Here is a 14,011-nt window from a genome sequence, read left to right as displayed (position 1 = left end):
CTTGGTTTTAGGATCAGGTCCCCAGATGACCACGAGACATTCCTCTCTCCATCCCTTAGGGTTGCACCTGGTAAGAACTCACTAACCCATCACTCTAGATCGGGGTGTCCAACCTTGGCGCCTTTAAGACTTGTGGACTTCAACTCCCAGAATTATGGGAGTTGAAATCCACAAGTCTTAAAGGCGCCAAGGTTGGATACCCCTGATCTATATGGGAAAGCTAATCAAAATGCAATCAAAGAAACAATTACTCAAATTATTCGACACTTGAAAACTGATCAGAACCCTAACTATCAGCTACAAATTGGCTTCAAAGAGGGTACAGAAGGAAACCTATTTTTCCCCCTCAGAAGATACGTAGACACCAGCATTACAAGCAGCACCCTGATCCTTAAAACGGCACAGAACGATGGGCTTGGCAATACCCCAATCTTCTCAGCACACTCTGAAAAGGCCTCCAACTAATAGGGCCCTCAAAAGGGATTGAACAAAACCACACAACGGAGCAAGGGCCACTGTTTTACAACACTTCCCAAACTTTTATCTGGCTGCCTGATAGTTCAGGGGTAAGTGATGGAAACGCAATTTTTCCAGATCTTTGAATCTGTCTCTAGAAAGGAAGCACTTTAAAAAAAAAACTGCACATGCTGGATGTGGGGTTGGAATTCAGCAATAATGGAGATAAATGCTCTCTTCGAGAGTGGGAAGGTTGGGGAAGAAGTAGGAATTAACACGCCGGATTAACAAGGGCAAATAAAGGGATCTGGGGGGGGGGGGGGGGGGGCGGGGGGGGGGGGTACAGGGCAAAAGATTTAAAACCTATCACAAAGTATCACTTGGCCTTAAGAGAAGCGGGGTCCCCCCCCCCGGGGGGGGGGTTTTTTTTGTTTCCCCCCCTTTTTTTACCTTTTTTTTTTTTTTGGTTCGGTTTTTTTTTTTTTATATCCACCATCATATCTTCCCTCTTACTAAACTAGAGATGGGATACACCACAGAGTGCCATGAATGCCATCCAAAAGTACTTCATCTCAAGAGACATCCAAAATCTGGTTTATGCCATTCATGCCGGCCTAAAAAAAAACTCAAGTCAAGCAGTATCCAAGCTGTCAAAACATCTCCGCCAGTGGTGAGATTCAAAAAGTTTTACCACCGGTTTGGTGGGCGTGGCTTGGTGGGCGCGCTTTGTGTGCATGCACACTCTTTGGGTGCACACGCGTGCCAAACGTGCACTTTGCGCAGAGGCGTTTCTACTCACCTCCTGCAAGCCTGCACTCTCCCAGCCGCTTCAGCAGCGGCCGCACCACGGCACTCTGTAGTGCCGCGCAGAGCAGCTGCGCTTCAAAAGCAGGGAATAAAAGGTGAATATGGTAGCCCGGGCGAGCCCAACAGTAGAACGGTGGATTGCCGCTACCGGCTTGGGAGAACCGGGCCGAACCGGTAGAATACCACCACTGATCTCCGCCCTCTGGTATCCCGCTTTTGAAGCGGCAGTTCCACAAACATCGTCACCAAGGGGGACCACGACAACTTGGAACAGGACAACTCACCTCGGCCAATTCGCAGCAGGGCAAGAGTTACACTAATAATCGAAGAAATAGCGGAATGGAATCATTAAAAGGATGCCAAAGGAAGGACGGAATGAAACGTGAATGACAAAAATTACAATAATTCAATTCGATTCAACTGAATTGTCGACTTGTCCCGCAGCCACAATTTGTGGAGAGTTGGCCAGGTCAAGTTATCTCGCAGAGAGCTGGCTGCGGCAAATTTCTTCCATCTTGCCACCAAGGGCCCAGTTTTTGGAGACTCAGGTGAGGCCTGGATTCGACACCCTTTCTCCAATGAGACCAGGCAGAGACGCCTTCCAACACATTGCATGCAGACAAGCATTAAGAGGGGGAGCTTTTAAAATCTAGATTCACCGAACAAAACACTATTTCATCTCATATTAACTCACATGGAGACTCTTGGTACACATCTGTCAAGTCGACTGAAACAGAAGGAAGAGGCAATTTCTTTCCAAACCATTCAACTTTGGAACACCGGACTCCCTTCTCAGAATATAGAATAATAAGAGTTGGAAGGGATCTTGGAGGTCTTCTAGTCCAACCCCCTGCTCAAGCAGGAGACGCTATATCATTTCAGACAAATGTTGGTCCTTAAAAGCCTCCAGTGATGGAGCACCCACAACTTCTGAAGGTCAGATGTTCCACTGATTCATTGTTCTAACTGTCAGGAAATTTCTCCTTAGCTCTAGGTTCTCCTAAAACAGTAGGGTTAAATTCCTTTTTTCAATAATGCTCCTTGCCAAAACGGAGCATCATGAGCAGTGGGTGGCGCAGTGGTAAGAATGCAGTACTGCAGGCTAGTTCTGCTGACTGCCGACTGCCTGCAGTTCGGCAGTTTGATCCTGACCAGTTCAAGGTTTGAGCCAGCCTTCTGTCCTTCCGAAGTGGGTAAAATGAGGACCCAGATTGTCAAGGGCAAGAGGCTGACTCTGTAAACCGCTTAGAGAGGGCTGTAAAAGCACTGTGAAGCAGTATATAAGTGTTAGTAGGTAGGTAGGTAGGTAGGTAGGTAGGGCCATTGTAGGGCAGTGGTTAGAGTGCAGCACTGCAGGCTAACTCTACCCACTGCCAGGAGTTCAAACCTGACCGGCTCAAGATTGATTCAGCCTTCTGGGGTTGGTAAAATGAGGACCCAGATTGTTGGGGGCAATGTGCTGACTTTATAAACTTAGAGAGGGCTACAAAAGTCCTGTGAAGCGGTATATAGTTCTAAGTGCAATTGCTATCTCAGCCCTGGCTGTGACCAGTTGCATACCAACATCATCTCCCATGTCTTCTACACGCTGAGCCTGAGTTTTTATAGCTATGCTATTGGGACTGGGAACATCCATCCCCTCTCCCACCCCGCCAAAGACCCCCAACGCATGCTTTTTCCTACTTAGCATCAGGCTCTGGTGCGCTGGAGGGCTGCGCGGCAGGCTGGGCGGCCTTGGCTCGCGTGGCTTCCGATAGTCTGCTGGCCTCTTCTTGGGCAACGGAGGCGTAGAAGCTGGCTTCTGCACTGTCGTACGTGGGCTTGGTGAACCACAAAGATTCCGTGTCTGGGTGCATAAAATGCCAGGCAGGTTGCGGTGTGGGGGCTGCAATTTCCTGGGGCGTCAGAGTCCCAATGGCAGCGTTGTTTCCCCGCTTGCCCGTCGGCTGCTTTCTTGGGCTGCTCCGGCCCTTCTTCTCTTTCCGGCCCTTTCTGGAAATGTCCGCGTGGCCACGCTCCTGCAGCCGCACCTTCCCTGGAGGGTGGCCGTCGAACATGTTGGTGTAGAATAACCGCTCAGCGTCATCGTAGAGCGGCTTCTCCAGCCAGACTTCGGAGAGCAAGGCTCGCAAACTAGAGCCCGGAGGTTTGCCATTCACCGTCTGGTTTGCGTCTCCCGCCGGGATGAGCGGAGCGTCGGCAGCCTGAGCCTCGGCATCAGCCACGTGGGCTGGGGTGGAAGGCGTAGCCAAGGCCGTCACGTAGCCCTCATCCGGCGTGACGGGCCCGGCGCTAGCCAGCTTCAGGATAGATGGGGGCTGCAGCAGGTGTGCCAGCGTCACAAGTTGGGACCTTTCGACGAAGGCCTTCTCGGCGTCATCAAAGTGGAATTTGTTGACCCACACGTCCTGAACGATGTGATGGCATGCCATGAGGCTGCTGTGGGTGCAGCGCAAGGCAGCCTCGGCCTCGATGGTGTCTTCGGACCAAGGCCCCACAGCAGCCGGCTCAACGACAGGAAGCGCCACCGGGGGCAAAGAGTCGGCGAGCTTCACATGGTAGCTAGACTCCGCTTGGTCAAACCGAGGCTTGTCAAACCAGACGTGGTCGGCCAACAATCCCGCCAACACGGGATCTATTTGGGGCGCCAAAGACTTGGCTTTCGGAGAATACTTCCTTTTCTTCTGCTTCTTCCCGCTGCCAACCCGCCACAGCTCGGCCTTCAATGCTTCCTCGGTGCAGAAGCCATTCACGGCCACCAGCTCTTGGCATGGCCCGGCTGCAGAGGCGGCTAACGCTGCTTCTCGCTCATAGTGAAGCCTCTCAGCCTCGTCGTACTTGGGCTTGTCTACCCAGACCTTTTCGGTGGGGTACAGCAGCTTCCGGGTTCTCATCTTCCAAATGGGGCGCCAGCATGAAGAGACAAGCACAAAAGTACAGTGGCTGAAATAATGCACCACAAGCAGCCAGCGGTGCCACGGCGTTCTCCAACCTGGGCGCATGGGCCCTGCCGGCTGGGAACTCTTAGAAAGGTGGCGTCAAGATATTTGGCAGGAGCAAGCTTGGAAAGGCTGTGCAAGCCCCCTCCCCCCGAGCTCCACCATTTACAGGTAGTCCTCGACATACGACCACAGTTAAGCCTCCAACATTGTGGCTAAGTGAGACAGTTAAGTGTATCACTGCAGTGGTTATGTTAGTCACGTGGCCGTTAAGTGAATCTGGCTTCCCTGTTGATTTGGCTTGTCAGGTCACAAAAGGAAACCACGTGACACGCCTGGGATACTGCAACCGTCATAATTATGAATCAGTTGCCAAGTGTCTGAATTTTGATCACATGACCGGGGGGGGTGCAACAGTCGTAAGCGCGATAAATGGTCAAAAGTCACATTTTTAGTGCCGTTGTAACTTTGAACGGTCACAAAATGAACCTGTTGTAAGTTGAGGACTACTTGTATACATAGCCCTCGATTTATGACAACTGGGGACCAGAATGTCCGTGGCTAAGCAACACAGATGTTAAATGACTCACGGTCCATTTTATGACCTGTTTTGTTGGGACGGTTAAGCCAGTTGCAGCAGTTGCTAAGTAAATCAGGTGGTCATTAAGTGAATCCAGCTCCCCCAATTGACTTGGCTTGCAAGAAGCTGGCGGGGAAGGCGTCAAACGGTGATCCCACCACCCCGGGGATGCTTCAACCGTGTAAATACACGTCGTTTGCCAGGCACCCGAATTTTGACCGTGTGATTGTGGTTATGCTGCAATGGTGGTTAGTCAAGGGCCAAGGCAAGTCATTTTTCAGTGCCACTGTAACTTTAAACAACTGGTTGTAAGTTGAGGACTACCCGTATACAAAACCCTAATCATGTGAATGATTGCGCCATTTTTTTAACAAAAAAGTGCTTTAAGCAAATTGTTTAGAAAGCTCTTCTGCCCATTGTCATTCTCTAATATGCCAACAATATTTTTATTTTTTATGCTTCGTGTTTCTTTAAACCGCCCACCTTCCTTGTTAAGTACTCCAGTAAGCGGCTTCAGCAGAAAGTAGGCAATCTGTGTTTGCCAGATGTTCGGACTTTTAACTTTCCCACCATCTGCCAGCATCTGTCCCAAAAAGGGACTCAAATCCTAAACTTCTAGAAGAGACAGAGAAACACTTTTTGGAGCTCTGAACTTCCCTGGAGCACGTTGAAACTCATATTCAAAGACAGCTAGAGTTTTTTTGGAGGGGGCTGCAGTCATCGACTTCAATCAATATTGTCTGGGCCAATTCCACTTCATGAAGGGGATTTAGGGGGTGGCAAGGTCTCTGCAGGTGGTTGGAAGCTAAGCAGGATTGGGCCTGGTAACTATTTGGATGGGAGACCACCAGGAAATATGTGGGCTGTAGGCTAGACTAGAAAGATAAAACAAAAACCCTGGAAGATTGGCCAGAAAACAGCACAAAATGTTCCATAAGTCATTAAGAAGCTTTAAAGGAGGAGTTTGTGTGTCTATTTGTGTGCATTTTGAGGGACAGTGGTGTGATTTGGGTAGAGGTCTCTGTGGTCACCTTTAACATTCAACACAAGTAGCCTCACTTAGCAACCAAAATTGGGGCCGGCAACTTGGTTAAGGGATGCACTTGCTAAGTGAATCCACAACTGTACTTATGATCTTATTAGAAAGTCATAAACGCAAGGATTGGTTGCAACGTTACTTTTTTAAAAATCGCCACCGTAATCGCAAGTGGGTTGCCATACAAGGCAGTCACTAAATGAGGACTTCCTATACTGAAAAGAATACAGTCCCACTCCTACTGATGAAGAAAGGAAGAGAGAGTCCTCTACAATTCATGGCCCAAAACGTCCCATAAATTGCCAGTTACGCTTCTTCTAGAAGGGGATATTTCGCACAAATAAAGCAGAATTAAAAGTTAACTCTCGGGTAGGAAAACTGATTTCTTAGTTAAAAGACATTTTAAGAATCTGGTTGGCAAAAATTATACTCCTGCTGAGGTTGGATACCCAAATTATGTGCTACTAAGGAAGAATTTCTGAACCTTTGCCCATTTTAAATATATATATATGGTTGACAATTTTGGCACATCACTGTGGAAACAAATATGTGGTCCTCATGTAGATGAAATTACTTGGTATATGACCTGAACAAAAGTCAGGCCATTCTTCGAAGTGCTGTTGTTGTTTAAAATGTACATTTCATCTCAGGTATGTTAATAACTTTTTCCCTACTTACTGTTGGAGACTTGAAATGGAGCACTCTACCACAAATTTGAAAAAAGTTACTTGTCTAACCTTGAGTGCATCCATCACAAATTTGTAGTAAGATGTTAAAAAGCTGTTAGCTGTTGTGAGCCAAGTCCTAGAATAAAAGCATTATGTAAACTTCCAAGGAATTGTGACAGGCAAACATCTTTGACATCACAATGCTACCTCGGGGGAGACAAACCAAGGACTTGTAATAGTAGCTTTAGCCTAGTGTAAATTATATGGTTGTCACAACACTAATATATATGTGTATATGAATATGTGTATGTATGTGTATGTATATATATATGTGTGTGTGTTGTGTGTGTGTGTGTGTGTGTGTGTGTGTGTGTGTGTGTGTGTGTGGTATTCAGCTTTGTTCAGGTATTTCCCACGTCATAGTAGTTGTGCTTTTAAAGTTGTAGCGTTTGGCAGAATCTCATCTGCCATCATCAGGCTTCCGTACGAACACAATACAGAAGCCTGATGATGGCAGATGAGATTCTGCCAAACGCTCAACTTAAAAGCACAACTATAATGACGTGGGAAAATACCCGAACAAAGCTGAATACCATACATACATACATACACACACACATACATATATATCTACTGTGCCTTCCTACTTTTAACTCGTTTATAATCCAGTATTGTATTGATGTTGTTTTTCACATACAAAGCCAAGCAAGAAATATTTTAACTGTGTTCCTGGCATAACATTATGTGGGGGAATTTTGGATACCATCTCTCTTAGATCTAAAGCAGATCAAAGAATAAGATACCAGCCCAAGAATTAGGAAAAAGAGGAGACAAGGTGTTATCGAAAGACTGATGGACCTGAAAGATTTTGTGAGTTTAAGCACATTTGCAAGAGGGAGGTCTAATTTATACAAGGATAACTTGGGAGACATTTTATTTTAACATCCAGGTGCTTTTGTGCGTTTTATATATATAGATTTGTTTCCAAGAGACAGTAAACTTAGTAGGCCTGTATACAGGCAAACCTCAATTTACGACCACAAGGGAGTGCCTAATTTCTGTTGTTAATCAAGACAGTTGTTAACTGGGTTTTAACCCATTTCATGGCTTTTCCTTGCCAGCTGTTAAGTGAATCACTAGAGTTAAGTTAGTAACATGGCTCTTAAGTGAATCTGGCTTCCCCATCAACTTGTCAGAAGATCACAAAAGATGATCATATGATCCTGGGATGTGTGCAACAGTCATAAATACCAGCCAGTTGCCAAGCCTCTGAATTTTGATCACGTGACCATCGGGATGCTGCAGCGGGCAGAAGTTTGAACAATGGTCACGAGTCACATTTTTCACTTTTGGTAACTTTTGAGCAATCACTCAATGAATGGTCGTAAGTTGAGAAGTACCTGTAAGGGGTAAGGGGGTCATGGCTGGCCTAAGTTGGGCATCAGAATTTAATGGCCCTGGTCTAGATTATGCATTTTTCTGGCATTTTGTGGGCAACTGTGGCTGGCATCTTTCAAGGTGGAGCAGGGACTGTCTGAATCCCCCTCTCTCCATAGCCAGATGACCTGACTTATCGTTGGATGTTCTTGGTACGGCTTTGCTTTGGGAATGGGAAGGATAAATACTGAAGACAAGGCTAACCCATAATCTGGCCTGCTTGCTGTGGCTTAGTTCGTCATGGGCAAACCCATCCCGAGAAAACAAAACAAAACAACGTGGATGAACTCACGTAAGGCATGATGTGCTAGAAAACCTTTATATTGTGTTATGTCAACATCGTGGCATACAAAAACTATCAGCAGTTTTGCCAATAGCGAAGATTTGAAGGATTACAAACAGTTAACAGAACTACAGCTTCTCCTACTGAAATGTCATTTTTTCTCGCCCTACCAGTCTGTTACATCAAAAGGATAGAGAAGGAGTAGCATGAAAAGGAGATAAGAGGTCTCAAAATGATAAGGACTCTTTAAAAACAAGGTGTTTGCATGGGAGGGGGGAGGGAACGACTTCTCCTGTAAACCAGTCAAGGAATGTTCGGTGCTGTTGGCAAATACTTACTTTCTGGTTCCTAGGAAGGCATTAAAAGTGGAAGAAAGAAAAAGCATTAAAAGGAGAAGAAAGGGAAAGGGAAAATATTGTTTCTATAGGTAACAACAGCAGAGAGTAAAATGACAAATCGCTGGAACAGTACAGTAAAAACCACTACTCTGAGATTACACTATTCATTAGAACAATGTTTCTCAAAATTGGTGCTGTCTAGGGGATTCTGGGAGTTGAAGTTGCCACGGTTGAGAAACACTGGCACATGCCAGTGGTACAAGGAATTGTGCTGAATTCATAGTTCTATTTTCTTTTAAGTCCAAAGTTAACAAATTTCCAATACGTCCCTACCCACCATAGGACTAACTCCGCCCATATCTCCAAACTTTGAGAGTAACTAACCCCCCTCCCCATATCTCCAAATGTTGAAAGCTGTGTTTCTCCGTTGTTTTAAACTTAAAATAAGCCCAGCTATGAAAACAGTTTCCAAACCACCAGCAAAAACTCATGATGGGAGTGTTTATTTCAGATTCTGAATACATTGATTTTACTTGTAAAGTAGCAACTACATCCAGTTCCTCATTCATAAATCCTCTCCCAATAATTAGTTAATTCTGCTATTCAGTGTAATGCCTATGCCAAACCCACTGAATTAAATTTATTAAATTTAACATCCATTTGTTTTTCCAAATATGAATATGTACATTTTCTTCAAAATAATTTTTAACTCTTAATTCATCAGTGTATTTGATGTAAGTTCAGATATATAAATTATACTACAAAGGTATCTTTCCTGTAGGTAAGAATGTGTTACTCTGAGGACCAAGCTATACATAAAAACATTCAAAAATGCTATTGTTCACTTCAGTGCTAAAGTATAAACAATGAAGGCGGGTTCCTATTTAAAACATGGCCATAAAACACATGCAACTTCTACAGCTGTGAAAGTCCACCATCAAAGCTACTGGAACTGACCTGCTAGACACATGAATTGACATGCATACTCCCATGTTCTGCTCTGCGTGTGGACAGCCATAAAAAAAATCACCTACTATTTATAAATAGACTCACAACAGTGGAATGTTTTAATTTAAGCTCTTATCTGCAAACGGCAGGTTATTTGCTATAGGATCAATAAAAGCATGCCTGAGGATTTGGTTGATCACAAAATGTTTATTCGTATGCTAGAAAGCTAAAAACAGAGACAACTAGTTAAGACACATCAAAAACAAAAAAGTCTACAACAGAAACAGTTGCAAAAAAAGAGAGAGGGAGGGAAGAGAGAGAGAGAGAGAGAGAGAGATAACCAATAGCAGATTATATCTAATGATGTACCAATAAAGGAGAATATTTATAGCTCAGGGTTGACCCGAGGGGTACTTGGTGCTTTCTGACCTTGCTTGTTTTCTTGTAGATGTTTCATTAGCCTAACATTATTACCTAGTTAAGGTAATTTGCAAGAAAACAAGCAAGCTCAGAGAGCTCATCTAATGATATATATAAAAACTGCTGACAATCCGCATACAATTAAAGAACCATATCCCGGTACAGTGCAACATTAAAAATTGAACAGGCACTGCAGGGAATGACACAGCAGGCAAAAACGTGGCTCTTCGGGGACGTTCCAAGTCTTTTTTTTTTAAGGAACAGAAGATGTTCTACGTAGTTACTTGTTCTAAAGATAAGGCAAGCAGAAAAGCCTGACATTTGTAACTAGAGTTCCTTTTAACAAACTGGGAAACGTCACCCTGGACAAAGCTACTGAGTCAGAAATTAGGGTGCAGAACCAACCATAAAAAGCAGAAGTAATAGGATAACAATTGGAGCCAGAATTTCTCTTTGTATGCTAGGTGGTTCTTAGGCGACCCCTGCCCAATTTTAAAACACTTTGTGCCCAGGTCGTTAAGCAAATCATGCAGCTGTTAAGTGAACCCAGCTTCCCCCGTTAGTTTTGCATGTCGGAAAGCTGGCAGGGACGGTTGCAAATGGCAATCTCTTGACCCTAGGGATGCTGGCTGCAACAGCCATAAATCTAAGGACTGGTTGTAAGGTTTATTTCCCCCCCTTAACGCTGCTCTACTTTTGAGCAGTTACTAAGTCGAGGACTACCGTATTTCTCAAAAAATAAGACCTAACCAGAAAATAAGCCCTAGCACTTTTCCCAAGATGCTCATATAAGCCCTACCCCCAAAATAAGCCTCAGTTAAGATAATCAGCCAGACAGCCACATTTAGTACCGTATTTTCGCCCAAAATAAGATATCACCTGAAAAATAAGCCCTAATGCGTCTAGTTGGAGCAAAAATTAATATACTATCCGGTCTTATTTTGGGGAAAATATGTCCTGTATGAGGAACTCCATTACTTCTATCACAAGTGAGTCCCTTGCATCAAGAGTTATGTACACAATAAACAGTCATCTACTAGGAAAATGTAGCTTCACCAAGCTCCTAAAACAAAATTTTCATTAATGTGGCTTACTTTTCCCCCGAGAGGAAAGGAATGCAACCCCTTTTTTCTTGAGGCAACATCAACGTTTTTAAAAAACGTTGAGAAAACAAGATTTCACCAGCAAAACTGGTTAAAACCTTGAGCTTCTCATCAAATTCTCAGCCGTCTGCAGCTCAGTCCTAGGCCTGGCCCTCTTCCACCCCTTGATTCAGGACTTCCAAAAGCCAAAAAATGCCTAGGAAGGGCAGAGGATGAGAACGAGTGGACGGAGAGAGACGGATTACAGGTCTGTCCTTGACTTATGACAATTGAGCCCAAAATTGCCATTGGAAAGCAAGACAGTAAAAGTATTTTTCCCCATTTTACGACCTTCCTTGCCACAAGTTGAAGGAAGTGGATCATTACAATTAAGTTGGTAACCCAGCTGTAAAATGAATCTGACTTTGCTTGTTGGAGGTCACAAAAGGGGAATCACGTGATCCCGGGACTCTGCAACCGTCATAATTATGAAGCAGTTGCTGAGTGCCTGAATTTTAATCACATGAACATAGGGAAGCTACAAAGGTGGTAAGTGTGAAAAACAGTCCTAAGTCACTTTTTTCAGTGGAGTTAAAATTTCGAACGGCCACTAAATGAATGGCTGTAAGTCAAGGACTACCTGTACAGAATCAACTAATGCCCCAAGATCTAGTCCATCCTTAATAAACCTAAGCTGAATGCAATCTTTCTCAATCTTAGCAACTTTTTAAGATGGGGGTCACAAAGTTGTTGTTTTTTTCCCCATACATCCTTCCATTCTCCATCATTCAGTCAGAACCGAAGCAGCTTCTTGGATGAGAAGCAAAACGTCTTCAAGAAATAATAAGGAAAGTCCAGTTGCCTCTTGAAAAAGCACTTTTGGGACAACCATGATGTGCATGACTGAGAATCTCCACAGACTTCAATCAATCAGTCTGAACAGAGCTTGAAGGGACCTTGGAGGTCTACTAGTCCAACCCCCTGCTAAGGCAGGAAACCTTATAGCAGGGGTCCTCAAACTTCTTAAACAGGGGTCAATTCAGTCCCTCAGACTGTTGGGGGAGGGGGTGTGTGGACCGGGTAGGTGTGGCTAGGTGGGCATGGCTGGGTGGGCATGTGGCTGGGTGGGCGTGGCTAGGTGGGCATGACTGGGTGGGCATGTGGCTGGGTGGGCGTGGCTGGGTGGGCATGTGGCTGGGTGGGCGTGGCTGGGTGGGCATGTGGCTGGGTGGGCATGTGGCTGGGTGGGCATGTGGCTGGGTGGGCATGGCTAGGTGGGAGTGACTGGGTGGGCATGTGACTGGGTGGGCGTAGCTAGGTGGGCGTGACTGGGTAGGCATGTGGCTGGGTGGGCATGTGACTGGGTGGGTGTGGCTAGGCGGGCGTGGCTAGGTGGGCATGGCTAGGTGGGCATGTGACTGGGTGGGCGTGGCTGGGTGGGCATGTGGCTGGGCGGGTGTGCCCAATGTAACAGTGCTTTAAACAATACCCAAAAATTAAACTTTGCTATGCTCCTGTGGGTGGAAAGGTTAGTGAAAGGATGTGGCTGCTCTCTCTGGAGGGCAGGGAGGCCAAAAACAGGCAGGTGGGGGCCTAGGTGCAGCGGTGTGGGTGGGGCAGGTCCCTCACGGGGGGGGGGCAGATTAATGGCTTCGGTGGACCATATCCAGCCCGTGGGACATAGTTGGGAGACCCCTGGCTTGTACCAGTTGACACCGGTTCTTGCCCAGTCTCTTCTTCAAAACCGCCAGTGATGGAGCACCCACAACTTCTGCTGAACGGAGGAATGCTTCACTGGCCAAGTGCGATTAGACACATGAGGAATTTGTCTTGGTGCATATGCTCCCAGTGAAAAACCACTGGATTCACAGTTCTGGTGGCAAGCCGTCCCACTGATGAATTGTTATGTCAGTGCAAATACAAAATAGCAGAGCTGGAAGGGGCCTTGGAGGTCTTCTAGTCCAGCCCCCTGCTCAAGCAGGAGACCCTCTACCATTCCAGACAGGTGGCTGCCCAGTCTCTTCTTCAAAACCTCCAGTATCGGACCATCCCGTCCATTCTAGTGGCAAGCTGTTCCACTGGTTAACTGTCCCGTTAGGAAGTTTCCCCTTAGTTCTAGGTTGCTTCTCTGCCACACCCAGACCCTTGATTGTACAGTCACAGTGGCAGAGTTGGAAGGGACCTTGAGGTCATCTAGTCCAACCCCGTGCTCAAGCAAGAGACCTAGTTTAGAGAATAAATTGACACCCCCCCCCCTCTTCTTCATGGCAGCCCCTCAAATACTGGAATATTTCTATCATGTCCACCAGTCCTTCTTTTCTCTCTGCAGCCATTCTTCACATGTTTTAGTGGCCTTCGATACCCCGAGTCATCCCTCTGCCCTCCGCCCAATGGGGGGGGGGGTGTTTGTGGCGCCCCCGGACGCCCGGTTGGGGATGGCCGAGACCCTTTCGGGTCAAGCCCGACCGGACGCCGCCTCGAACTTTTGCGGGAGCCTCGGAAGGGAATCCCGGCGAAGGAAGGGGCTCTCTACTCACGCAGCGTCGCCGGGGAGACAACGAGGCAGCCGGCCTGAGGGAAGATGCTCACGGCGCCTCACGTTCCAGTGGAAAGAAGGCAGGCGCGCGGCGCGCAGGGGGTTATGGGAGCGGCGCCTCTCCGGGCAAGCTCAAGTCTCCGCAGAACTGAGGGGGGGGGAATAAAGCGGGCGATACCAATAGGGGCAACCGAGACGGAAAGGGAGAATCCGCGGCGACGAGAAAATCGGGTGTTATCCATATAGCTTCGTCAGAGCGATGAGGCACGAAGCTTTTCCTTCCTCTTTCTTTTTGTTCCTTCTCCTTTCTTTCTTGCTCCCACCCGACTATAATGATAGAATAGGCCAAGGTGTTGAGAGGACGAGGCCACGATGGTGGACGGGGAGGTAATTTAAACCTGAGGGTTTTTGTTTTTTTACCGCCTAGAAAATGTTTTCTTATCTTGGTTTTACGCCACATCTGAGAAGAAAATGGTTTCTC

General features: G+C 46.4%; 1 protein-coding gene across 7 annotated transcripts in view; it reads right to left on the bottom strand.

Moving 5' to 3' along the window:
• EEF1D (eukaryotic translation elongation factor 1 delta) overlaps positions 1–13,607 on the bottom strand; it is a 46,011-nt gene extending 32,404 nt beyond the window's left edge. For 3 of the 7 annotated variants that reach the window (XM_026687715.2, XM_026687716.2, XM_026687718.2), the window contains exon 1: positions 13,532–13,607. Coding sequence is in view for 4 of the 7 variants with exons in the window: in XM_087958890.1 (XP_087815016.1) it covers positions 2,947–4,157; positions 6,556–6,570 (1,226 nt within the window). In the remaining 3 variants the exon portion in view is untranslated. Of the gene's footprint in view, positions 1–2,946; positions 4,173–6,555; positions 6,618–13,531 lie in introns of those variants that run through there. The other 4 variants (XM_087958887.1, XM_087958889.1, XM_087958890.1 and 1 more) reach the window with 3 other exon arrangements.
• Positions 13,608–14,011: the final 404 nt, after the last annotated feature.

The sequence above is a fragment of the Notechis scutatus genome, chromosome 3, assembly GCF_049901735.1.
Source record: "Notechis scutatus isolate UNSWTSFEM ecotype Mainland chromosome 3, rNotScu1.2, whole genome shotgun sequence".
In the NCBI taxonomy this organism is placed as follows: Eukaryota; Metazoa; Chordata; class Lepidosauria; order Squamata; family Elapidae; genus Notechis; species Notechis scutatus.
The sequence above is the reverse complement of the archived record's forward strand: the minus strand, read 5'-3'. Positions and strand labels throughout refer to the sequence as shown.